Source organism: Gambusia affinis, linkage group LG03 (genome assembly GCF_019740435.1).
Source record: "Gambusia affinis linkage group LG03, SWU_Gaff_1.0, whole genome shotgun sequence".
Lineage (NCBI taxonomy): Eukaryota > Metazoa > Chordata > Actinopteri > Cyprinodontiformes > Poeciliidae > Gambusia > Gambusia affinis.
Genome location: NC_057870.1, coordinates 30215190 through 30240643, shown reverse-complemented (window position 1 = coordinate 30240643; position 25454 = coordinate 30215190). Strand labels below are relative to the sequence as shown.

The 25454-nt window shown below is 39.8% G+C and overlaps 3 protein-coding genes across 6 annotated transcripts in view; 2 read left to right on the top strand and 1 right to left on the bottom strand.

The window, feature by feature from the left end:
• kank1a (KN motif and ankyrin repeat domains 1a) overlaps nucleotides 1–11943 on the top strand; it is a 46812-nt gene extending 34869 nt beyond the window's left edge. For all 3 annotated transcript variants that reach the window (XM_044112075.1, XM_044112076.1, XM_044112077.1), the window contains 10 exons: nucleotides 442–3000; nucleotides 6186–6311; nucleotides 7105–7213; nucleotides 7536–7739; nucleotides 8437–8524; nucleotides 8970–9189; nucleotides 9888–10030; nucleotides 10360–10560; nucleotides 11146–11244; nucleotides 11321–11943. In XM_044112075.1, the coding sequence (XP_043968010.1) occupies nucleotides 442–3000; nucleotides 6186–6311; nucleotides 7105–7213; nucleotides 7536–7739; nucleotides 8437–8524; nucleotides 8970–9189; nucleotides 9888–10030; nucleotides 10360–10560; nucleotides 11146–11244; nucleotides 11321–11383 (3812 nt within the window). In that variant the 3' untranslated portion in view covers nucleotides 11384–11943. The remainder of the gene's footprint in view (nucleotides 1–441; nucleotides 3001–6185; nucleotides 6312–7104; nucleotides 7214–7535; nucleotides 7740–8436; nucleotides 8525–8969; nucleotides 9190–9887; nucleotides 10031–10359; nucleotides 10561–11145; nucleotides 11245–11320) is intronic.
• Nucleotides 11944–12251: 308 nt separating this feature from the next.
• cfap157 (cilia and flagella associated protein 157) lies at nucleotides 12252–20097 on the bottom strand. Its single transcript, XM_044112080.1, has 9 exons — nucleotides 19909–20097; nucleotides 18537–18796; nucleotides 17103–17256; nucleotides 15894–16161; nucleotides 15705–15826; nucleotides 14295–14445; nucleotides 13996–14126; nucleotides 13103–13246; nucleotides 12252–12954 (listed from the first exon to the last, which is right to left on the bottom strand). The coding sequence occupies exons 1-9, from the start codon at nucleotides 20049–20051 to the stop codon at nucleotides 12801–12803; spliced, it is 1527 nt and encodes a 508-aa protein (XP_043968015.1). The 5' UTR covers nucleotides 20052–20097; the 3' UTR covers nucleotides 12252–12800.
• A 1386-nt stretch (nucleotides 20098–21483) lies between these two features.
• Nucleotides 21484–25454, top strand: part of dmrt1 (doublesex and mab-3 related transcription factor 1) — a 29607-nt gene continuing 25636 nt past the window's right edge. For both annotated transcript variants that reach the window (XM_044112082.1, XM_044112081.1), the window contains exons 1-2: nucleotides 21484–21771; nucleotides 23802–23976. In XM_044112082.1, the coding sequence (XP_043968017.1) occupies nucleotides 21547–21771; nucleotides 23802–23976 (400 nt within the window). In that variant the 5' untranslated portion in view covers nucleotides 21484–21546. The remainder of the gene's footprint in view (nucleotides 21772–23801; nucleotides 23977–25454) is intronic.

The window sequence follows — 25454 nt, the reverse complement described above, 5'->3', positions numbered from 1 at the left end:
AGCGCTAATTTACTTGGCTGATTTGTAAACTTTCGGTTAGATAAAGTTCAACAGCTGAAATTTTATCAACTGATAAAAATTCAAGTATTAAATAAAATAAAACCCTCACAAGATAACAGGCCATAGCTGAGAGCATTATAGGACTATAATGTAAAAATTAAATTGGTCCTCCAGTTTTGTTGTCTTTCTGGGGCAGATGTAATTTGAGTTGAAGTTAGCGCATTAGCATCAGTTTCTAGTAAATTCTATGCTGATGTGGCATTTTAGCATTAACATCTGCTAAAAACTAAGTTGATGTACAATTTTAACATCAGTGGAACTATTGTTTACTAGTGGTTTGGGGTTGGCTCAACTAACTGTTTCTGCTGATGAATTATTAATGTTGAGCTTTTTTAAAATGTTTTGAGAAAAGCTGAAACGTGTCTCTGTCATCTCTTCCAGAAAAAGCACAAACATGCTCGGGCGCCAGAGATGAGAAAGACTCCTACTACGTGGAAACTCCTTACGGCTTCCAGTTAGACCTGGATTTCCTCAAATATGTCGACGACATCGAGAGGGGCAACACCATTAAGAAGCTGAGCGTCCAGAGGAAACCCAAAGCGGCCAGGCCTCTGGCAACCCCTCGGGGCGGCACTGCGGGGGGCGGCGCTCTGCCTGAATGGACCTCCACGGACTCCCTGTCCTCCTCCAACAGCGACGGCAAGCAGTCTCCGGTCTTTTTCACCTCGCGGCACCCGGACGCCGCTCCGTTGACCCCCACCCTCCCCAGGGCGACCGGTGACGTCCCTTTGGGTCAATCCTACTTGGCTGAGCAGAAGCTGCTTCTTCCGCCGCCCTCACCCAGGTTTGCTCCTCGCCACAACCCCCAAGTGGAAAAGACGCTCATGGAGACCCGCCGTCGTCTCGAGCAGGAGCGCCTGCTGGTGCAAGCGCACAACGAGCCTCTGATTCCCCGCCGTCGCCTCGCCAGCTTTGGTGGAACGGGCTCCAGCAGCTCCCTGTCGTCTTACTCTACGACATCTGGCTCTGTCGCGACGAGCCAGATCTCCCCCAGCACCCACCAGCCTCTACCCATCAACGGCTTTTCTAATGGGGAGTATAACCCCTACTACTCGCAGTCCAGAGGCAGCTCCATCCGCCACAGCCCCATGAGCTCAGGCGTCGCCACGCCGGTGACCAACGTCAGCCCGTTGCACCTGCAGCAGATCCGAGAGCAGATGGTCGTGGCCCTGAAGAGGCTAAAAGAGCTGGAGGAGCAGGTCAAATCCATTCCTATCCTACAGGTGAAGATTGCTGTTCTGCAGGAGGAGAAACGACAGCTGGCCGCTCAGACTAAGAACCAAGGTCTCAGTGGCTTCCGCAAGCGTTCCTACAGTGTGGGCAGTGCTGACCAAATGGAGAACTCCGGATCCATCCAGAAGGAGACGGAGCTGCGCATCATTGAGCCCGAGGCGCAGGAGCAGAGCGCCCAGCGGCTGGAGGAGTTCAGGCGACTGGCTGCTGAGGTCCAGGCTCTGGAGAAGACGACCAAGGAGAATAACGTTGCTGAAGTTCAGCCGCAAAACCTACAAAAACAAGTCCTCCAGAAGTCAATCGGTGTAGTCACCGATGAAAACATGAACAATCTTTTGGGTTTGCTAAGCAAACCACAAAAAGACAGTCGTCTCCGGGATGTAGGCGTGGTGACGGAGCGGCTGGAGACGCGGAGCGCTGGAGTTATTGTGACGGAGGCCATGCTGGGCGTGAGCAGTGAAGCTGACAAGGAGATCGAGCTCCAACAGCAAACCATCGAAGCTCTGAAGGAGAAGATCTACCGCCTGGAGGTCCAGCTCAAAGAAACCACCCATGAGATGGAGATGGGGAAGCTCAAACTGGAGCTCCAAGCAGCTGGAGGGTCAAACAAGAAGAAGGCCGACAAGGGCCTGATGGTGAGGCCGGAGATGTACAACGTCTCGGTGGAAGCCAAAGTCCAGATGTGCAGCCTGGGGGTGGGCGAGCATCTGGAGTTCAGCCTGCAGACCCAGACGGTGGGAGTGTCCTGCCAGCCCAGCGCGCGCAGCGTTGCCAGCGGACCCGACCTCCCAATGGACCAGTGGGTGGTGCATCAACGAGTGGAGACCAGGCACCAGCAGGTTGGCATGGAGCCGAGTGTTTCTGAAGTGGGAGTAAACACTGAGGAGTCGGACGGACTGGACCTCTGCAGAACCGCGGCGGAGCCGATCAAGCAGTCCAGATCGGTCGGCTGCGGGGATTGCTCGGTGGACGTCAACGTCACTCCTGTGAAGACGTTTGTGTCGCGAGGAACCGACCCGGATGTTGTCAGTAAGATGGACTCCGCCATTATGGCTGCTCCGGACTCGGCGTCACAGCAAACCGGAACCGACACAGAATACGAGAGCAGGTCCACAAACACGAGAACGGCCGAGGTGACGGACTCGTTCACGGACATGGAGCGGAGCAGCTGCGACAAGCAGACCAACACGGCGCCGCCCGGGACCAGGACCGTTGCTGCTGGGGAGGGGCTCGTCAAAGACGCCCCAACGACGGCAAAGACGCGGTCGGTCGCTGTCGGAACCACCAGCGACATCGGGTCGCTTCCCAGCAAACCAAACCCGACCAGAATCAAAGAGTGTGGAGTCGGCCCGGTTAGCATCCACGACAATTTCCTGATTGGTCTGAAAACCAGGAACATCGCATGTGGTCCTTCTCATCCTCCCGACTCGGCCCCAAGCAAAGAGGAGACCGGAGCCACCGCTGCAGCGCCGCCACCAGGGGGCGTCGGACTGGACCACTACATAGAGAGGGTGCAGAAGCTGCTGCAGGAGCAGCAGATGCTGCTGGCGGAGAACTACAGCGAGCTGGCGGACGCCTTCGGCCAGCCCCAGTCCCAGTTCGGGTCCATCAACAGCCAGCTGGTCAGCACGCTGTCGTCCATCAACTCGGTGATGAAGTACAGCAGCGCGGAGAACATCCTGGCGCTGCACTCGGACTCCTGCAGAGGTGAGGATGTTTCACATTCTCCTGACTTCAGTTTCCAAACAAAGCATTCCTCTCCCTCCCAGAGCGCTTCAGCAACATGTGGCTCGGCTGATGATTGGCTCACTGTCATGCCAGGCAATTAAGGCATAGTTTCAAGGGCAGACAACTGAAAACACACACACACACACACACACACAACCAAAATGTGACTTAAACGGCTCCATTACAGGCCTGGTGAGGCTCTAAATATATTTTACATTTACAAGATGACAGGATTCTTTCTTATTAGTATTTTATTTCCTTAAGTGCAGAAATAAATAAATATGCTTCATATTAAAGTTATTCATAAATAAATAAATGTGGCTGAATATTTTCTACCACAGAGACTTGTAGTAACGTTCATCAACACCTCAAATATCTTCGTATCTTAGTGGGATTTTTTGGCCTCTCAACCATCACAAATTCTGCTGGATGATATTTTGTCTCAGAAATTATTGTAATAAGCAAAAAATATTGTCATTTTGAGACCATTTTGAATTAATAATAAACTAATTAATAGTGACATTAATGCAAGTGCACCCACACAGAGATAAAAAAAATTGTTAATTTCTCAAGATCATTTAACTCTGAATTAGGAAAACATTTGAAATATCCAGAATAAATGATCAAAACACCTGAAGCAACAATAATTCAAATCTAATATGAAGTAACTAAATCTGCATTTGAAAAAATAATTATTCATCTTAGACAACGAAACAGGCAAAGGTGTCAGGTAGTGTGAACTACTTGTTGATGTCAAACTTATTTATAAAGCACTTTAAAAACGTGTAAAACTGTAAAACTGTAGAACGATGATACAATCGTTCTTGTTTTCACTCCATTCTGGGTGTCAAATGTTTGCAGCGTTTCTCAAAACGATTCAGTTTATTTTGAGTATTTAAAACATCTTCCTGTTCCAGAGTTAAATGTTCATTAGAATTGAAAGTTTATTGATCTTTGAGAATGTATTTCTGATATCATCTCTGTTATCAGGGTTTCTCCAGTATTATAAACCTGGCTCTGTGTTTTGTTGTTTTTATTTATTTTTTTCTGCACTAGTATAGCAAAGACAGGGTAAACTAGGTTCATATATAACAAAACATAAATAATCTTTAGCAGACAATTATCTAAAGATAACTGCAGAAAAACTATTTCTATTTAATTCGCTGCTGTAATTTATTTTGTTGTTGATTTCCTGACAACTTTTAACATAATTTTAAGAAAACAAAACCCCAGTGGGGTAACTGGTGTCTCACCCTAGCACCTCTACCACCACGCTTAGCTGGACTTCATAGGGAAATCCTGCATTATTTTACTGTAAAATGGTCTTAATACAACAATATTATTGTTTATTGCGATAAATTCTGGGACAGTTTATCGTCCAGCGAAAGAGACGAGCCTCGATTTGAGTCACATTTGTGGAAAATGATCTGATTTGGGTTTCATTCGGCTGCTGTGTGAACGCAGCCTGTGGTGATTCTGATCAGCCCATAAAGTCTCTGCATGAAGCCGCTGCTACATCAGCTTTTCATGATGCCATCTGATCCCGCTCAGAACAATTTGTTTGGGTTTTTCTCTCCAGAATAACAATCTTCCCAACATGAATGTTTGCGCAGCGAGGAGATAACATTAGATGGATTGTTCTGGTCGTGTTCAGACGAGGCCTAAAGATAATCCAGATCGGATCAGACAGACCAAAGTTATCCCTGACCCTAAAAAAATGCAGGGAGGTTTTGGACCGGACCCAGCGCTGAGCTCACTGCTGCAGGGCCTGCAGGGCCGGCCGGCGGCGCCGCGCCCCTCGCTCCTCGCTCCTCGCTCTCCTGTTTGAGTTTGGTTGTTTTTGTGGGCCGCCTCGCCTTGGCTAACACCTCCACATTGATGCTGATTCATGACTCCCTGTGCGTTACGTAACCATCATTCCTCCTGACCGGGTTCTGCAGTTTCTGGGCTTTCTGTGGAGCTCTGAGTGACTAACCAGTTCCCTCTAAAGCAAACAAGTTCACCAGATTTAACAGCTCTGGACGTAAAAAAGCTGTAATTCAAACGGTTTTATTAACTGCTGCAGTTTCTTAACAACGGCATAGAAATAATAAAATATAATCGGTTTTATTTTGTTTTTAGTCACTTAGTCTAGACAAATGTTTTACTTATTGTTCCCAGCAGTAAAGATGCAAAAAAAGCCTTAGCAGTAGCACTCTGGTAGCTAAAAGTGTGACAGTTTTCAGTTTGTTCTAACATATTTTAATGGTAAAAAAACTAAATCTAATGAAATTTTTCCACAAAACAAACCCTGTTTTTAAATGAATAAGTGTTTTATCTTTGGACAAAACCATTAATCTGTGTTAAATGTAATCTAAATGCTAAAGATGTTTTAAAATGATGCCAGAGAAAAAGCTAAATACACTGCAAAAATACAAAATCTTACCAAGTATTTTTTAAATAGTTTCTACTGCAAAACTCTTAGTAGAGATGGAAGTACAAGTAACATTTTAGCAACATATAGTTAAATTTTCCTTAATATTGTTGAAAATGTTCTAGTTTTGTTGGGATAAAAATTATTTCACCAATAACATGGAAAAATGTTTTACTATAAGTTTAATAATCTGCCGATGGAACTAGTTTATTTTTATTAATGTTAAGGAATTATTGACATAAAATAAACCCCTGCATGATGCTGAAAAGTTACTTGTAAGTTGGTTTTGTCTCATTTTTAGTGTAATATGATATTTTCACTAGAAACTAGTTAAAAAACTTGGTAAGGATTTGTTTTTGCAGTGTAAATATGTGGGAAAGCAGCTCATTCTAACTGTTGAGTACGGTGGAGGATCTGTGATGCTGTGGGTCCGTTTCTCTGAATACATCAGAAAAATGTGATGATTTTATTATAAAAATCATCCAGAATTTGGTAGAAAAGAGAATCAATAAATCATCAAATGATTGAGCCAGTTTTAATTGATTAGGCGATCAGTTGATTTATTTATACTATTTATATAAATAAATATTTATATATATATATATATTTATATAAATGCTGTTTTGTTTTGCATGTGATTTTGTTTGGTTTAATCTTCCTCTGTGTTCAGCTGCAACATCTGAGCGATTAAAAACCAGATGTTTTCATCTTTAGTCAGGATCAGTTTCTGAAGTTTCTGTCTCTCGTTCAGAGCGCAGCCTGATGCTGCCGCTACCAGCTGCTGAAGCTGCGGATCGTCCTGAAAACTCGCCGCAGCAGATCAGCGCCGCGGAGCAGAAGAGCCGCATGGACCTGCAGATGTCTACGGCGCTGCACGGTATCCGTCCATCCGTCTGTTTTCATACAGTGTAAATGTATCTATTAATTAATGGATTAATGGTTGGTAACGGCGCCCTCTGGAGGTTTGAGGCTAAAGCGTGTTGACCTTTGACCCGAGCGTAAAAATCTGATAATCAGCCAATCAGAGCAGGGGATCCTCTCAGTCATCTTGCACACACACACACACCTCACATCAGCTGAAGTGTGTGTGTTTTATCAATCAGATGGGTTTTTGCTCCTGGAGGCTCAGATTAGATTACAGATTACAGCAGCTCTAATCTCACCTCACTGTAATCTGAAGATAAACAAAAGATGAGGAAGAACAAACATCACCTGGTCTCACACACACACACACACACACACCTGTCAGAACATGGGAAACGAGTCCAATGACTGCTACTGAACACACACACACACACACACACACACACTACAGACAAACACACACGCTGGGTTCATGTTGTAACTTGATGCTCCACACTTGCAGACTCTGCTGATCCCTGTCAGCAGAAAAGAGGGAAAACACAAGAGAAGATAATCTCCTCTCTCTCTCTCTCTCTCTCTCTCCATCTCTGATTCTCTCTCTCTCTCTCTCTCCATCTCTGTTTTTGAAGTTTTGATTCTTCAACCTGATTCCTACAAAAAGAGAAAAAAACTAGTCAGATTATTTGCTTTATTAAGAGTTCAAGCTTGATTTATTGTTGAGTCAACATTTTGAGTAACTTTAGTTTTAAAAACTGTATATTTTTATATACAATCTGGTCTAAAGGATTGTGTTTTCCTCGCTGCAGGTCAGCCAGGAAGTCAGAACACCCTGAAGTCCATCATGAAGAAGAAAGATGGCCGCCCCGACGCCAACGGCACCAAGAAGAACCTGCAGTTTGTTGGCGTCAACGGAGGGTAAGCGAAACGTTCAGCTGTTTCCTTTTGATAGAGTTGGAGAGTAACATTTAATCTGTTCCATTTACTGGAGTAACATTCTAGAAAAAAATTACTTTTAGGAGTGTTTTTACTTAAGTAATTTTATTCTGAAGTATTTCTACTCGTTTTTTTCTTGAGGAATTTCTTGGATGGCTACTTTTTCCTCTTACTTGAGTAAAAATATGTTGAAGTATATTTTTATCTTCAGTAATCTGCCCACCTCTGCGTGTTGATCCTCTTTTCTCTTAAACTCACATCCAGGTAATGAAATCTGATCTTTTTTCGCCCCCTTGTGGTTTAGATATGAAACTACATCAAGCGACGAGTCCAGCTCTGAGGACAGCAGCTCTTCTGGGTCCGAGGAAGAGGAGGGGGACGAAGAGAAGGAGGAAGAGCACCAGGAAGTGGGAGGAAGGAGAATCGGGGAGGAGTTTCAGAACGAGGGAGCCGAGGATGAGGATAAGAAGGACGAAGAGGAAGGTTCAGAGAACGAGAAGAGAGAGAGGTCAGCCAAGGAAAATATAAATTTCTTTTATGATGGGACACGACTGACCACAACAGTTTGATCGATTATTTCTGATCGAATACACAAACTTCTGAATTTTCCTGTTCGTTAATGTCAGTGAAACTAAAAAGTCCCGCCATTTTCAGTCTGTAAACGCATCAACCAACAGGAAACCTGAACCACTTTGAGGCTGAAATGTCTTGACGCATAAATGGTGGTAATTTTGTTATTCTTTAATTTTCTGTTGGATTTTTGGTTAAATAATCTGAAAGAAATTTTTCCCATTTTCTGTGTTTTAGTCCTGAAAAATCTGGTGCATCTCTACCTGTTTTCAATATTTAAGTGTCTTTTTTTTCACTACGACTCCATAATTTTTTTTTTTGCTGGACTTGTCAACTTCGTCTCTTTCAAAAACTCGTTTACTTTCATTTCTGCTGAAGATTTATTAATTTTAGTGACATTAGATTGTGATTATATTACTAAGACTTAAGCAGCTCATGAAGTTAGCATAAAAACTGATTGCGCCCTCAAACATCAACATAAAAAATCTGCTCTGTTTTTCTGATTAATGAAGTCAAACAGTAATATGTTGCTGAAATAATCTACCTTCAGGTGTTGATCAGTCATAATTCAGAAAGTAGGATGTAAACACATAATCCATGTAGGTGTTTATGAACCGTTTTCTTGAGTTTTGCAGGTATGAGCTGAGTGAGAAGATGTTGGCAGCGTGCGACGTTCTCAAAACTCACCTCAGCGACTCGAAGGCTGTGAGCAGCAAAGATCTGGTGAGAAACTTTCATTTCTACCATCAGTTTTTATCAGGTTTTCAATTATTTATCCACAAGAATAAAGTGAAATGTTACGTTAAAATTTGAGATTAAGTTCCACAGCACATCTGCATGTTAAGTTTGTCAAAGTCAAGCTAGCATAACTGACTTACTTCCCTCTCCATCTTTATTTCTTGATTAAAACTTTTTCTTCACCTTATCTTGCTGTGATAGAGTTGACAACCAGCAGCAAAGCACTTTTTCATTTACACATCATGCTTATATTTAAGATTTAGCATGTTATATTGATAACAGCTAAAACCAATGCTAGTCAGCGTTTTGCCCTCTAGCAGGGATACGGGGCGGGTTCTGGTGCACGCAACATTGCACTGCAACTGGTCCATATGAATAAAGTTGATAGATTGACATGGAACCGGGTCAGTAACCCGTCCTGCCTCCACAGAGAGCCAGCCTCAACACGGTGCAGCATGAGTGGTTCCGCGCTTCCAGCCAGAAGGCGGCGCTGGCGCCGATGGTGGAGGACTACCTGCGTGCCTTCGAGGCCGTCTCTATGGACGTGCTGCGCCACGTCGTCAACATGGCCGACGGCAACGGCAACACGGCGCTGCACTACAGCGTTTCTCATTCCAACTTCCAGGTGGTGAAGAAGCTGCTGGACGCAGGTGAGAGTTGAAACGTTTCACATCCACAGATCTTAGCAGAAGTAAGATTTTATAAACGCCTTCAGTTTAAAGACATTCAAAAACGATCTGTTGCTGCATTTCCATTATAATTGTGTGTAAAACGTTAATATTCCATGAAGGTCGATAAAACACAATTTCCAAATTGTGATGCTTCCATTAAATAAGAAACAATTAAAATAAGTTTATTCACGTGATGAATCATTAAAAACCTTTGACGCTTCTTGATCCTCCAACCACTTCCTGTCTTCTTCTTCTTCGTGGTTTCTGCCAGTAGCAACATCCAGTTGCTGGTCACGGGACGCATGTGATGTGAAAAAAGTGTTTCCACTGCAGATAAAAATTTTATGAAGGAAGTAAATTAAAAAGAGCAGAACTTGTAGAAATTGTTTATTGGAGCATTGACTTGTGCACAGCAGTCTGAACCCAGAGGTGGGATTGTGATGTGATGCTTCACTGACTTAATTTCATAATTATCACAATTTTTAGTCTTTCATTACTTCCTGATTTACAACATCTGGTTTCTCGTTTCTCCTGGTGCAGAATTATTACGCATCTTTCACATCGATAAAAGTCAGATAAAATGTGACATGACTGTTCAGTGTGTGTGTGTGTGTGTGTGTGTGTGTGTGTGTGTGTGTGTGTGTGTGTGTGTGTGTGTGTGTGCGCGCGCGCTTCAGACGTGTGCAACGTGAACCAGCAGAACAAGGCCGGCTACACGCCCATCATGCTCGCCGCTCTGGCTGCCGTGGAAACGGCGAAGGACATGTCCATCGTGGAGGAGCTCTTCAGCAAGGGAGACGTGAACGCTCGCGCCAGTCAGGTGGGTCACTGGAGGTCATGACCTTTGAGAAGGACCCCCCCCCACCCTGCACATCTTATTCAGATTAAACAAAGTTGGTGCCAAATGTTTGTGCAGCACAAACATTTGGGTGTCCTGTTATAATTAAGATAAAAAAAAGTTTCCAGAGGTCACCAAAGTTGACCTTTGTTAAGTTTGCACTGGTTTGTGAAGCTAAAATCTCTGTAGCCCGGACGATTGACACAAAGTGAATTTGATTTTGTAAATATAGGAGGGTTGGTTGACCTTTAGGAACATTTATTAATGACGCAGCAGCAGGTGGGTTTAAAACCCTGTTTGTCGTCCTGCAGGCCGGTCAGACGGGGCTGATGCTCGCCGTCAGTCACGGCCGGATGGACATGGTCCGGGCGCTGCTGGCCCACGGAGCCGACGTCAACGTCCAGGATGACGAGGGCTCCACGGCGCTGATGTGCGCCAGCGAACACGGCCACGTCGAGATCGTCAAACTGCTGCTGGGCCAGGCGGGCTGCGACGCCACGCTCAGTGACAGCGTGAGTTAAACTCCACCCAGTACCCAAAGTCTGCAGAGAATTAAAACACACAAAAGTTCTGACCCGGAACCTTCGCGTTGTGTTTCTGGTACGCCTGTAAATCTGATGCACCAGTGACATTAGCCAACAGCGATGGACGATAAAGCTGCTTCTCACGGCTCACCGGAGTTGATTTCTGCTTCTAAAAACGATCTGATTGCTTATTTTGTTGATTAAAATGTAATTAGTTACAGCCTCAGTAAAATCCTTCTAGTGCTACCTCAATTAGCAGATTATTTCACTTATAACATGGGAAAAATGTCTTACTTTTTATTAAAGTTAAGAAATTAAAACGTTATCCTATAACTTGCTGAAACGTTAGTTGGTTTTGTCTGATTTGGAGTGAACTAAGATATTTACACTAGAAACTAGACTAAAAAATATTTTGTTTTTACAGTAAAAACATCCACAGCTGAATGTTTAGGGTTGAATCTGAATGTTTAAAATATGACAATATCCTAATTTTCTTGCACAGTTCAGAATGTTTCAGACTGATGAGTGTTTTAATTTTAGTATTTTTAAATATCTCTGTGTTCCTCCCTGTAGGATGGGAGTAACGCTCTGTCCATCGCCCTGGAAGCCGGACACAAAGACATCGCCATGCTGCTTTACGCCCACGTCAACTTCTCCAAAGCCCAGTCGCCTGTGAGTTTCTGTTTCCACGGTTACAGGACGACCTGTGGCTGACTCGCTGACCCCTCCGTGTCGCCGTGTCTTTCAGGGAACGCCTCGACTCGGCAGGAAAACTTCGCCCAGCCCGACGCGGAGGGGAATGTTCGACTGAACCCTGACCCCAACCAACGCTGCGCTGCTATTGGTTCTCACAAAATAGCCCCTCCCCCTTTATTCCCGACAACCAATGAGATTCCTGTTTTTTTTTTCTTTTTCTATTTATCTACGTATTTTCTTTCCACCTCGATGAGCCCAAAGTGCCCTTTAAATATGAATGTAATTTCAGATTGTGCCTAAAATGTCTCGTTTGTTTTCTTCTCTAAGCTCAGATAATCATTTAAATCCACGTTTTCATATCTGAGTGGAGATATTCCCGTCATCCCAGCCTCAAACAAACCGCTAATAACCCAACTGTACTTTTAAATACTTCCTAAAACTCCTCAACAATCCATGAAGTTCTATATTTATCAGAGTATAGTTTTTAATGCCGATATGTATTTCATTGTACATACGATGGTCACAGAGTCTAGTTTCTCACCAGTTTGTCTCGTCTGTAATATAAACGTCATGCTCTGGTGTTCGTTAAGGTGCCGACTTTCATCTTCACATGAGAACTGAAGTGCCTGAAACGTTGCCTTTAACCATGATTATTCATTAAAGAATTAAAATCTGCATGTTTGTTTTGAATTATTGCATTATCAACTCTGTGAACATATATTATTCATATTATTTAATCTTTCTTTTCTCTCCTGTAAAGTCTGATTGGGCTGAAATTCCTGCACTGCACCAGTAGATGGCGATAATAGATCCAACTTAAAGATCCTGATCATATCTGAAGCATTTCTGGTGTAAATGTTTCTGTTTCCCGTTTCTGTATTTAATTGTTTCATAATTTTTGATGGACAGTAAACAAAACAAGACGCATCCAGGAGAAAAAATTAACTGTTTCAGGGAGAAAAACTCAAGTCATGTTGATTTTCTTTTAAAGTTCTTTATTACAAATGATTTACAAGATAAACTTTTCATCTAAAAACTGGAACTAAAATCTGTTTGAAAATATGTTCAGGTAATTAGTTTGATGTATGAAGTTTACTTATTTTAAAGGCTAATCTTGGTGCTGGATAATAAATCAATAGCAATATAAATTGCCATTAAAATGTGATCGATAGATAAAACTTTTATCTATTGATGATCAGTGAATTGATATATATCAATAATCTTATTAATGTTGCATACTATGTAATATCCATAACATTTCATTAGTTTCCCTACATGATTCAGCTAAAAACATTAAATTAATTTACTTTTGGTATCAGATGTTATAAATCATTCCAGCATAAACAAAAATTCAAAGAAATTATTATGAAACCAAATTATGATTAAATGCTCTCAATGGGTGAATTTAAGACGTTTTGGAGAAGAGCAGCCCTCTAAAACACGTTTAAGAAAATCACTTTGTACAGAAATATTTTCACTAAATAAATCCTACAGATGTAGGTCTGAATCTCAACAGAGGGAGCGATCTCTGTTTAAATATATTTTTCTGTTATGATTAAATCTTTTCTTGTGTTTTTCGGATTTATTTGAAGAAAGTTTTGGCTGTTGGACGGTTTGGACGTCGGAAATCCCACAGATGAATGAGAAAAGTTCACAGAGCTGGAGCTCTTCTGAATGGTGGGCCTCCTGAGTCAAAGAGGAGACCAATTAAACATGTGAGAATCATTTTAATTTAAAGTTTGAAATAAGCTTTTAAAAAGTCCTAAAGTATTAAAGGTTCCTGAAAATTAAAACAAACCCCAGTCTCCCACTGACTCGTTTTGTTTGAACAAACCTGTGCAAAGGAAGGAGGCTGCTGCACGATGCAGCTCCCGACCTGCAGAGGGCGCCTCTGGGTTTCGGTCCGGGTCGGGAAACCAGGCAGGAATCGTGGGTTCTGTGACGGGACGGCTGGGACTGGAAACTCCGACTTTCTGCTCTGTTCAGACACAAACGGCGACGAAATTCACTCTGGAAAACTTTCAGGTTTTTATCCCAGAAAAAAGAAACATTTTTATTAAGAACGAGGATCCGTCCTGACTGCGCAAATCAGTTTGTCAGAAGAAATTGGTGAAGTTTTGCTGCTGTGAAGAGAATCATGATTCATCTACAGTGGATTTTGATATATTTTTTGCATATTTGTTGAAACTACCAGCATGTCATTTGTTATGACACAGATAATCTGAGTTCCTCTGCTTTCTGCCAGTGCTAAGTAGGAACAACCAATCAGAGCCTGGAGGCGGGTCTTAGCGCTGTCAATCATCCTCCATGTGATTGCCAAAGCTAGTTAGCTGAGTAACCGTTGACAGAGGATAAAGAATTTGTCTGGTTAGCTGTTTTTCTGCAGTTAGCACATCTAGCAATGAGTACAGCAAGATGACTGACAGCGCTAAGCCCCGCCTCCTGGCTATAATTGGTTGTTTTGGTGCATTTCTTAAGAGGGTAATACCAGCTCAGGGAGGAGGTGGAGGAGATCAGTCTTTTCACAGATTATCTGTCTCGTATTAAGCTGTCAACATGGTGACAGTTCAACAAATATGTTAAAAAAGAAAAAACATTTTTAATAAAAGTTACACACTGTGGCTTTAAAAAACATCAACCTGTCAAGTTGCAGAGATCAAACGTTGGAGTTTCTACCTGCTGTGTGTAGCTGCAGGTTAAAGCATGCAGTAAAGCGTGTGTTGTTACCGTGGCGACCCGCTCAGCCTCTCTGCAGAGGAACAGCTTCCAGTTTGTCTGTCCAGAACCTCCTGCAGGTTCTGCAGCAGCCGCCTCCACTGGGGGGCGCCGTCCACCTCCTGCTGCTCTGCTGGAGCCTCCTGATGGAAACAAAACTGTTAACCTGCCAGGTTTGGATCATTTATCATTATTATTCTCTTTATTTTGTATTTTTTGTCAACAGGTGAACAGAGATGGACCATAATTGATCCAGGTTTTTATTCAGTACCAGGAGTTCTGGTTGGTTCTGTAAATCCTGACTCTGGTACCTTCAGGGCCTGTCGGAGAGTGTTGGCCGCCTCCTGCAGGATGCTCTTCATCCTGCTCCTCCTCTTCCTCTCCTCTGCCAGCTTCACCTGAAGCTGATTCCTCTCCGATCGGCGCCGGCTCCACTCTGCAGACAGAGCGGCCCGGTCCAGTCTGAAAACAGAACCCAGCTCTTCCATTACTGTCAGATTATGTAACTTATAACAAGATATATTTCTCTTCATATAAAATAATTAATCTGCCAGTGGAACTAGAACTTTTTCATCATTACTAAGGAATTATTGACTTAAAACAAGCTCATATATCTTTCTGAAAAGTTACTTGAGTCAATTTTGTCTCATTTCAGGTGTTTTAATATATTTACAAGAAAAATTAGACCGAAAATTCTTGGTAAGATTTTGTGTTTTTGCAGTGTACAGAGATTAATTAGACAAAAACGGATGTTTTAACATCTTTTTCTCTTAATTAAGATGATTTTCTGCTAATGTTTAATGATTACATCAGAACAATATAACAATTATTTTTAAAAACAGAAAAGTATATTTAATATATACTTTTAACTCTCAAAAGTTACTTTTAATCTGACAAACGAAACTCGTCGACATTTATATTGTAATTTAATTAATTTGACAATTAGACCAAATTTAACTCTAAACTTGTATAAATCAGCACCACCACAGCCTGGAGATTAAGTTAAAACTGTAAATATTTATAATTTCTCTGACAAGGAAGTTAATAATCATAAAAGCAAAACATAACTTTAGAAAGGAAAGTTAAAGGCAGATTATTTCCCTTATAACAATAAAATGTCTTCTTAAAAGTGGAATATCTTGCCAGTGGAAGTTTTTATTAATATTGAGAATTAATTTATTTATAACAAGCTCCTAATTCTTGAAGAAAAGTTCCTTGTAAGTTAGTTTTGTGTCATTTGAAGTGTAAAAAGATATTTCCACTAGAAACTAGACCAAAGTACTTTGTGATATTTTGTTTTTGCAGTGAAGTGATTTCAGTAAATGATATTGTTGTTTATAGACCATTTTAAAGAAATATAATGGTAATAATAGCATAATAATGCAACAACAAATTATCAAAGACCAATAAACTTTAAATTCTGATGAACATTTAAGACTGGAACTGGAAGACAATTTAAACATCTAAAATACTTAAACAAAACAACAGCAGAAACAACAAATAAAAATAATTATAAAGACTGTAAACAAAATGATCCTTCAATAATTGGTTTAGTTGAGACCAAAACACCAGACTGAAGACTGATCATCCAGTTTTTGGTAAAAAGAAAACCAACAAATCATATAAATGGAAATTATTGAGTTTGCTTTCATTTATCATGTGGTTAATTGATTAATTGATTAATTGCGATAGGCCTCGTCAGCAGTGGAGTGGATTCTGACCTGAGTGCCTCCATGTCAGCCAGGACTCCAGCCTGCTCCGCCTGAATCCGCTCCAGCTGCTGCCGCTTCTCCCTGTCGTCCTGCTGCAGCCGCTGCAGCTCTCCTGTGAGCTGCTGTACGTCCTGAAGGAGAGCAGAGCTGCACTGCTGAGGTCCGAACAGGAAGCCGCTGCAGAACCCTCCCTCTCACCTTCTGACGCAGGCAGCTGGCCCGCGCCGCGCGCCGCAGCGTTTCCTCCAGGATGTCCGTGTCGATGCTGAGCTGCTTCTTCCTCTCCCTCAGCGCCGCGTTTTCCCGTTGCAGGGAGCGGCTCACCACCGACAGCTGGCCCAGGAGGCTCTGCAGCTCCGAGTTCTCCTGCAGAACGGACCGGGTCGCCTCAGGGAGCTTCTGCTCCACCAGATGCTGGACCTGCGCAGACATGGCCGCCACTTCTCCCTCCAACTCCTCTTCTAACCTTTTAACCAGGTCAGAAGAGGAGTTGGAGGAAACAATGAGACAGAAACGTTAAAAAATGTTGGACGTTATTGACATTTTGTTTGTTATGAAGGGCAGTATTATGTGTTTTCCAGACTAAAATAGCATAACCAAGTAATGTTAACTTTATTTGTTATATATCAAATACACTGCAAAACACAAAACCTTACCAAGTATATATGTTTGAGTTTCTAGCTCCAGTATTTTATACACTTGAAATAAGACAAAGCTAACTCACAGGAAACATTTCAGCAAGAAAGAGGAGTTTGTTCTAACTCAATAATTCCTTAAATTTGGGACAGAAGAACTGGTTCCACTGGTAGATTATTTCACTTACAAGACAGTTTAACTTTTTCATCAAGATTAAGAAATTATTTACTTAAAACAAACGCCCAATTTTGGCAGAAGAGTTACTTGTAAATTAGTTTGGTCTTATTTCAACTGTACCAAGATATTTGCATTATAAATTAGATCAAAAATACTTGATAAGATTTGTTATTTTTGCAATGGTGTTAAATTGGGAAACTTTACTTCCCAACTTAAAGCCTTCACATTGCTCTAAACTGGCTCCTCCATCAACCCTGTAAACACGTTTTTTCCAGCGTTGCTCTGAGGAGTAGCTCCTATAATGAGCTCAGCTGTTCCACCAGGTGTTTGCTAATTGCTGCTGGCTAGTCTGAAGGAGCTGAAGGAGAGGCTAAGTCCACCCAGGCGTTTTGCAAGCTGAATTGTTGCCATGAAGATTAAAGGATTTCTCAAACAAGCATGAAAGAATAAAGGCAAAACTCTAAAAGCAGTTGAAAGTGTCCAGATGTGGATGTGAATACTTTTGCAAAGCGCTGTAGTTTAGACTGATCAAGGGAGAACAAACCACAGGATTTTATCTTTAAAAGTGTTTCATGTGATTTGCTGCATCTTAACCTCCTCTTCTCCAGCTGCGCCTTCATTTCCAGGTTGCGGATCTCATCTTTGTGTTCTTCTTTCTGACGTTCGAGCTCCTTCTCCAGATTCTCCATGTTGGTCATCAACACGTCCTTCTGCCTCTGAAATTCTTCCAGATCACAAAGTTTCCCCGCTGGCAGGAAAGGAAGAGAGAAAGTTAGTAAAGTTTTGGTTAGAGACGCAATAATCTGACATTAATATCTGTTTTGGTCCCGAACAAATTCTAGATTGGTTATTGGTGACAGTGTGCCTGATCAATCAGGGCAGCTCTAGTCAGTCTACTTCTATGCTTTATTTATTTTATATTATATTTAGAATTCCTGATTTTACCTTCTGAACCATTTGAAATGAGGTTTTGTCAGTTTATTGGCTGTTGAACGCCTCGTTGCTCTGACTGAACTAATTAAAGATGTTTTATGATATTTGACCAAACTTGTGAAGCTTTTGGTGTATTTAAGTGCGCTGTACTGGTGCAGAGTTATCAAATAAAAGTGTAATTCAGTATATTTATGTTGGCATTTGAAAAAAAAAGAAACGTTTTAAGTCAGTTCAGTTCAAATCTCAGATATGAGAAGTGAATCGATGCATCCCTAGCATTGGTTCACGTTTCTTATTTTACTGATTAGTTAATTAAAATAATTTATGACTATGTTTTTAGGTAACTGTGTGGTTATGACTGTGTGTCACAGCAATTATAGTCCCACAAATACAAATACTGCTCTTAAAAAACATTCCCATTTCTGACACCAGTCACATGAAGAATGTAAATTGTATCACTAAACAGCAGACAGTAACAGCATTGAAATATGTTTTAATTGTATTTTCAAATGTATTGATATTTATTGATGTATTAACAATCCCACCATGTGGACAGTTCTGTGGGCTTTTAACATCATCAGTTGGAATTTTGTGTGACAAAAATAAATCAAAGTTCTTGTCATCACATAAATTTATCATGATAAATAAATGATAAATTCCAGTAAACTGAACTGCTGTTTAGACTTTGGTTTTAGGACTTATTTTATTCATCTGTTTTTGTTTATGTTTGCTTTGATTAATTGATCTTGGATTGAAAAAAATCAATGTTTATGGAAGATAAAGAAGTTTGCGCCCATTTCTTGTAGCGTTAGTCTCATTCTGCACAAATGTTGAACCAAACCTCACAACAAAACTCATAAAAGCTGCTTTTCTTAAAAAATTCATTTTTAAAAAACTGCTCATTTCTGCACAACATAAGCACTGACCTTCACAAAATGAAACTTCGCTACATTTTCCCAGATTAATCGGAACAGAACAGAACATGACCCTGAATTATCTCGCGGACACAGAGGGGAAATCACCAGAGAGAAGACGGATTCTGCCAACACCACCACGGCATTCTTGCAGATTCCCACAGGGAGTGAAAAGTCTCACCGAGCGCCGCGTTTTTTTCCTCCAGCTTATCGATTTGGGCCTGCAGCTCCTGCCTGAGCTGGCCCTGCTCCAGCTGCAGGGAACGCTTTTCCTGGACGGAGGTGTGACGCTCTCCGTCCAGCCGCTCCCGCAGCTCGGCCAGCTCCCCCTCCTTCTCTGAAAGGGAGTGCTTCACGTACGCTGTGATGTCCTTCTTGTCCACACACTGGGAGATTAGGATGTTGTTCTGCTTCTGAAGTTCATCACATTTAATTTGAAACCTGACAAAACAGATTAAACCCCAATAAGAGACTGCTTTGTTTTAAAAAGTTCCATTAACTGCCCATTTTACAAGGTGTTGCTTCTTTTTTTCCAACGGCCCCCAGCATCACAGGCTCCGCTCACACTGCACACTGAAGTGACACAAAACCAATTTATCCACTCAACCTAACAATACAGATTGGGTTTTTACAAATGCGACCCAGTCCACTTTTGGTGCATTCACAGTTTCATTTCATTTATAGAATAGATTAAAATAGACTTTATTGCTTAATAGCTGACAAGCTACTCCAAGGTTTTACATGTCAATAATATAAATATAATCACAAGCTATAAAATTTAGAAAATATATATTTACCTTAGAGTGATGTAAGTAATTCAAATATGACAATAATAAAAAAAAAAGTAAATAAAATAACAAGGTTTTTGAAAACAAGTAATCAGTAGGAAAATAGTTGCATTAATTTTTAACCTTTTGGTTACTTCTCTGATTATAAAAATATAAGCAAATCTGGCAGAGTATCTGTTTTACAAAAGTAATTTTCTGCTTCACAAAGATCAAATCACAACTACTTTACTTGACTGGCATGTTCTCTTGTGTTTCCCATTTTGAACAAAACCCAACACAAACAGTAGTCATTAAATATTGTCCAGGAGAAACAGGGAGTTTGAAGAATAAATTTCAAAACCTTGAAATTATATTTCCTCAGACTGAAAATAATTGTAAAACTGCAGATTTTGTTACAAATAATTTTGTAATTTTCTTCCCATTTATTAAATTTACTTTGAAACAGTATTTACAGAAGTTTAAGATTTTTTTCTTAAACCTTTTGCAGATGTTTATTTTCAGATTATGTTCAAATAATTATGTAAACCACCAAACGTAATGATTGACTGAAGGCAAACTGAAGAGCTTGGAATTGATTTAGATATTAGAACTCCAAATTATAGTGTAAACGGTTGTTTTGTATGTATATTAAGTCAATTGTCCTTCTAAATAAGCTAAATTCAAACTAACATTAAAAGACACAAACACATAAAAACGTCTGGAAAGTAGATACAGCTTCACTATCCAGTTTAAAACATAATCATGTGCGTTGTTTTCTTGTGTTACCTTTCTAGCTCCTCGTTCAAATATCTGATTTGAATCAGATATAATCTCTTTTCTTTTTCGTCGAAACCAGCTTTAGTTGTGACACTTGCGGAGTTGAGTTTTTCCTTGTTTTCGCCGCTTTTTCTCTCCTTCTTTCTGGGCATTGTGTCGGTTAAATATTAGCTAAAACCTTCCAATCCTGTTGAGCAAATAAACTCCACCGTTGCTAGGCGACGCTGCCTTCAGGGACCCCTGGTAAAGTCAGCTTCATCCTGGTTTTAGCTAGACGCAATCGACTATTTCATTGAAAATATATTGGGTTTTTTAAAAATATATATTTATACTTTCCAAAAATCTTTATGAGGCTATTTGTTATTACAAAAGCGTTTTTCAAACTATATTTTTGTCTTCTTAACTCAGTCTAAATATAGTTTTTAGTGACCATGTTATGTTCAGGAAACACCAGTCATTTCCAAATGAATATCCCAACTGTTCAGTACTGTGTCTGAAAGTCAAATTCTCTTTAGGGGGTTTTCCGTTTTCCTCTTTGAATATTTTGTCGAGTTGATCCAGACTGCTGTGTGTTTTTCTCATTTTACTCTATTCTCTCTTCATCTCTCCCAACATGTTTTGTAGTGTTTAGGTCTGTGGACTAAGATTTGGTCAATTCTGGGCAATAAAAACAGCATTTACATAAATAGGATCTGAGTCAGGGCAGGTTGCTTGAAAATTTTAGAGTATTTTGTTATTAATAAATCTTCAATTACATCTCCTCCTTGGATTTAATTGTCATCCTCAGCTAATACTTACATGTAATGTGTATATCTATGTGTTAGAACAAAGTAATTACTTTCAGTAGTATTAACTGTTCACTGTATTTTAAATTGCTATCCAAATGACACATCAGGCTCAGACAGAAAATAATATTAAAACATCAAAGTTTGTGTACAAACAAAACGTCTCACTTCAACATAAATTGTAGGTCTATGTCTCATTTAATTTAGAACATGTTTACATTTTACATACAGAAAATCAAAGGCAACCCTGAATATTTTCTTTATAAACCTGACATAGAAAAACAAGAGGCTTCCTCAAATTTACATAAGTGTGACGTTGTAAGTAATTTAAATGACAAAATATTAAACAAATAAAGTAAAAACAAGAATGCATGTAGAAATAATAATAATAATAGTAAATAATAACAGTACATTCCATTCAGTGAATTTACTCAGTTTTCACTCAAGTAAAAGTAAAAAGTACGGTGCAGTGAAACTAAGTCCTTTTTCCCAAAAATGGTTATTTGAGTAAATGTAACTACCACCCTCTGCTGTTTGTACACAATTAATGTTTTTTTAAACTAGTACTGGAGTTATTTGTAACCCGTCCTCTTAACAATTACAAGTTTCAACTTGTGTTGAAACTATATGAGCGTCAGTTTCTGAAATGAGTGATATAGAAAATAAAGAACATTTTCAGATTATTCTAGTTCTTTTATTATTATCATTATTCTTATTTCATAGCTCCTCTCCGAGCTTGTTCATGGGAGGGGCTGTGATCTCAAATCCGGGCACCAGTATAAAACTGACCCAGTGAACTCCTGCAGAATCTAAACACTGTAACACTTTGACCGTCCCAGTTAGCCGAGCCTCTGGAGACAACATGCCCGCCGTCATGAGCAGAATCCGGCCGATAAAGCCAGAGGAATCCAGACCGCAGTCTCCCTCCAAAGCCCGCAAGTCGCCCAGGATGCCCAAATGTTCCCGCTGCAGAAACCACGGCTTCTTCTCTGCCCTGAAGGGCCACAAGCGCTTCTGCAACTGGAGGGACTGCCAGTGTGCCAAATGCAACCTGATTGCCCAAAGACAGCGCGTCATGGCGGCGCAGGTAACCGTTACTTCTACCGTCAGCCGGCCGTTAACGACTCCCGAAACAGTCCCTCAATTTTACTCTTTAAATGTAATTATATTGATGTAAAATCACGTTATTATCACCTTTATTGTGTTTTTAATGCAAATTAAACGCGAACATTTCAGATGTAATGCATGTTTTTACCGACATGTATTAGCATGATTTTAAACCAGGAAGCTAGCCTTTAACGGCCGCGATGCTACATTTTACTCACAAAAAACTGGAAAGTAACAAAAACAAATCAGCTACTTTGTATATTTTTTTAATGAATTTAGCAAGCAACTTTCTAACATGTTTAAGTAACAATGATTAGTAATTTTTTGTTTGCTAATATGTTTTGGTATTTAATTGGTGTTTTAGAAACAATCGGTTTGTATGTCAGGGGTGTTCAAGGTGCGGCCTGCGGACCATTTGCGACCCGTTGACTAATTTTGTGGTCAATGCAGAGATTTCTTTTTAAATAAAATAATTTTATAATTAACATCTTAGAATGTTAAGATGATTAAAGTATTAATCTTTTAATAATTATTTTTTTGTAAACTGGGCCATAAATATACACTGCTAGTGGCTCAATTAAATTTCCATTTAGTTGAGTCATCAGCTGCTAAATATGGCAAATATTTTTTTAAAAGAGACTCAAATCCACTCTTATTGCTAAGAATAGACCAAAAAACAAAAATCAGTCAACCCACACAAAAAAAATGCAAACTATAGGTGTTTCTTTTAATTGGAACGAACAAACAGGGACTATTTTTTTACTAAAATATTCCTTGAAGAGCTTATACTTTGTATGCTTTTTCACTTTGATGATTTTGTGGAAAAAAGTTCAGATGCCACCGTTGTATGGCAACACAGATTATTTAATTTGAAAGTACTAAATATTTAAAGTAACAGCAATGTTTGTAAAAAAAACCATTTAAAAAGTCACATTATAAGATCAAAGATACTAAAATTCACAATCAAATGTTCAAAACTGTATATATTGGTTAACTTATATAAAGATTTTATCACAGTTATTTTGTTACTGTGGCAATGCTTTTTTAAGTGTATCAAAGACGAGTTGTGCTTATATTTTACACATATTACAAGATTATTACAAAGCAACATGTTGTAAATAATCCATTCATCATTAATGATTATAACACATTTCTAATGACTCGCCTTAATCAGCTTTAGAACCAAAAATTACTCTTAAGACAAATAAACAATCAGTTAATTTTAATAGCAAAGATTCAATTATATGGATAATTTCCCTTTTTTCTTATGGAAATTTACACCAAGAGCTCCATTCAGAAATACATCCCACACATTTTGCTGGACGATAAATTGTTCCAGAAGTTAATGCAATAAACAATAATGTTGTTTTGAGACCATTTCAAAGTAATATGATTAATGAGGCATTCTCCAAAATCTATGAACTTTAAATTCTAATGAACATTTAACACTGGAGCTGGAGGACATTTTAAATATCCAAGACAACAAAAACAGTAAATAAAATGAGCTATGGGTCTGTAAACAAAATTGCCCATCTAAATAAAGAGCTGGTTGAGACTGAAGACTTTTATCATCCAGTTTTTGGTAGAAGGAGAAAAGCAATAAACCAGGCAAGTTGAAATGATTGAGTTTTTTAAATTTATTGTGGGATTAATTGATTTATTGCAACACATCTAACTACAGTGCTTACTTTTTACCACTCCAAATCTTTGCTACAGCAGTTTTTAAATCAAAAACAGACTGACACACCAGCAACCTTTAATTTCCCATTCAGATAAATAAAAAAACAGTAATTGAATTTCTAAAATTTCCTCTCAGTTTGTAATCAATGTTTTCAATGGGGAAATAATGTACCTTTGATTTTTATTTCCTGACTTATCTAAAGTGAGCTTTTAAAATAAGTGTTAGGAGAACTGATGTTACAATATAATACACATTATATTGAAATATAATTAGAAATGAAGGTAACATTTCTAACCAGGTGGTTTCTAATCAATCCTTTCCCCGTTCAGGTTGCTCTGAGGAGGCAGCAGGCCCAGGAGGAGGAGCTGGGCATCAGTGCCCCCGTCAATCTGTCCGGCCCCGATGTGATGGTGAAAAACGAAGCTGCTGCCGACTGCCTCTTCTCTGTGGAGGGCCGATCCAGTCCATCGACCAACTTCAGCCACTCATCCCTTGCTGTGTCAGGTGAGCATCTGTGTTATCAGTTACTGTTTCTGGATTACTTATAATAAAGAATCAAATGATGCTTATTCTGGTGAGGGAAGAAGTAAAGCCTGCTGGCCCGCCAGGCTGATAATACACTGGAGGAAACCTTGTTGTTATGTTCACGTTTGTGGTGGTAGGACAGAAAAGGCTTCTGATAGCGTTTAATGGTTGCTATGGAGACGTGATAACCCTTATAATGTCACTCCCTAACAGTGAACTTCACTTTTTGTGGTGGCAAGATAAACTGAACTCATTTTCCAGCCTTTATCTGGTGGTATCCCGTCATATTTCAACCCCAGGGAAACAAACTATTCAGAAGTTCTAAAGGTTTTGATCCCATTAAAAATAAAAATATATGCTGCATTTAAATGTATTTTAAAGGACTCATTAGGGGTGTCAATATCTGTGGCAGCACTGATTGTGTTCAAAAATATGTTGGAAAAGAAACATTACAGGTAATGTGTTGAATTAAAAAAGAGGGCTGACAATACAGCTGGAACACTTTAATATTCCTATTTTTAATAGAAATATTATATAAAAAACTGGTGGGTTTTTACTGTGTAGACCCAGTAGTGTGGTAATGTGACTTTCGCTCTCGTTTTAATGCCATTACTGCACCAAAATAAAATAATGTACATTCCCTTTCCTGAAACTCTGCTGCAGCACCATTTATGGTTGAATTGAATTAATAATAGAATTGTAAATATTATCTCAGAGGGAAAAAAAAGATCACAGATTAGGTATAAACACCAGGCAATGTTTTATTGTTTCAAAATCCTCTGGGGAAAAAAAGGGAAGGTTGCTGACTCAGCTTGTTATTAGAACAATAATAGCGGTTCCACTCGCTTGTTCTGTATCGGCCATTTGACTGTGCAGAACCCACAGGTGACAAAAACAACTGGATTCTATGAATGAGGGGAAGCAGAAGGAAAAGCTTTCTCATAATAACAACCTAATCGAGAAGCAGCTCTTCTGAATTCAGTTATTGCAACTTAAAAGTGAATTACTTCGTTTTCATAGTTCCCTTTTTGACATTCTCATCTGAGTTCACTGCATGGACTTTCACCATGATGTCAAGCTTTTTAAGGATTTTAATTGTTATCAATTTTGTCAGACGGGTCTTATTGAAGTGGTTTCTGGATTGAGAACAGGAGTGGTAATCAGATAAACCATACTTGATATCAAACCTTTTCCTAGTAGAAAAAGTTAAATGTATGTACCAGGTCTGGACAATAAATCAATCACAATACTGATTGCGATAGATACGTGATCAATATCAATAGATAATATGTCTGATAGAATATTCAGTATTAAATATATAGAATATTCACTGAACTCTGTTCCAGAACTGCACAGCATTCTGGGAGATGTAGGCTCAATCGGTGAGCTAAACAAGGTTGGTGGCATCAGCTAACCGACTCACTCTTTGGTTACCTAGCAACTCTCTCTTTGGTTGC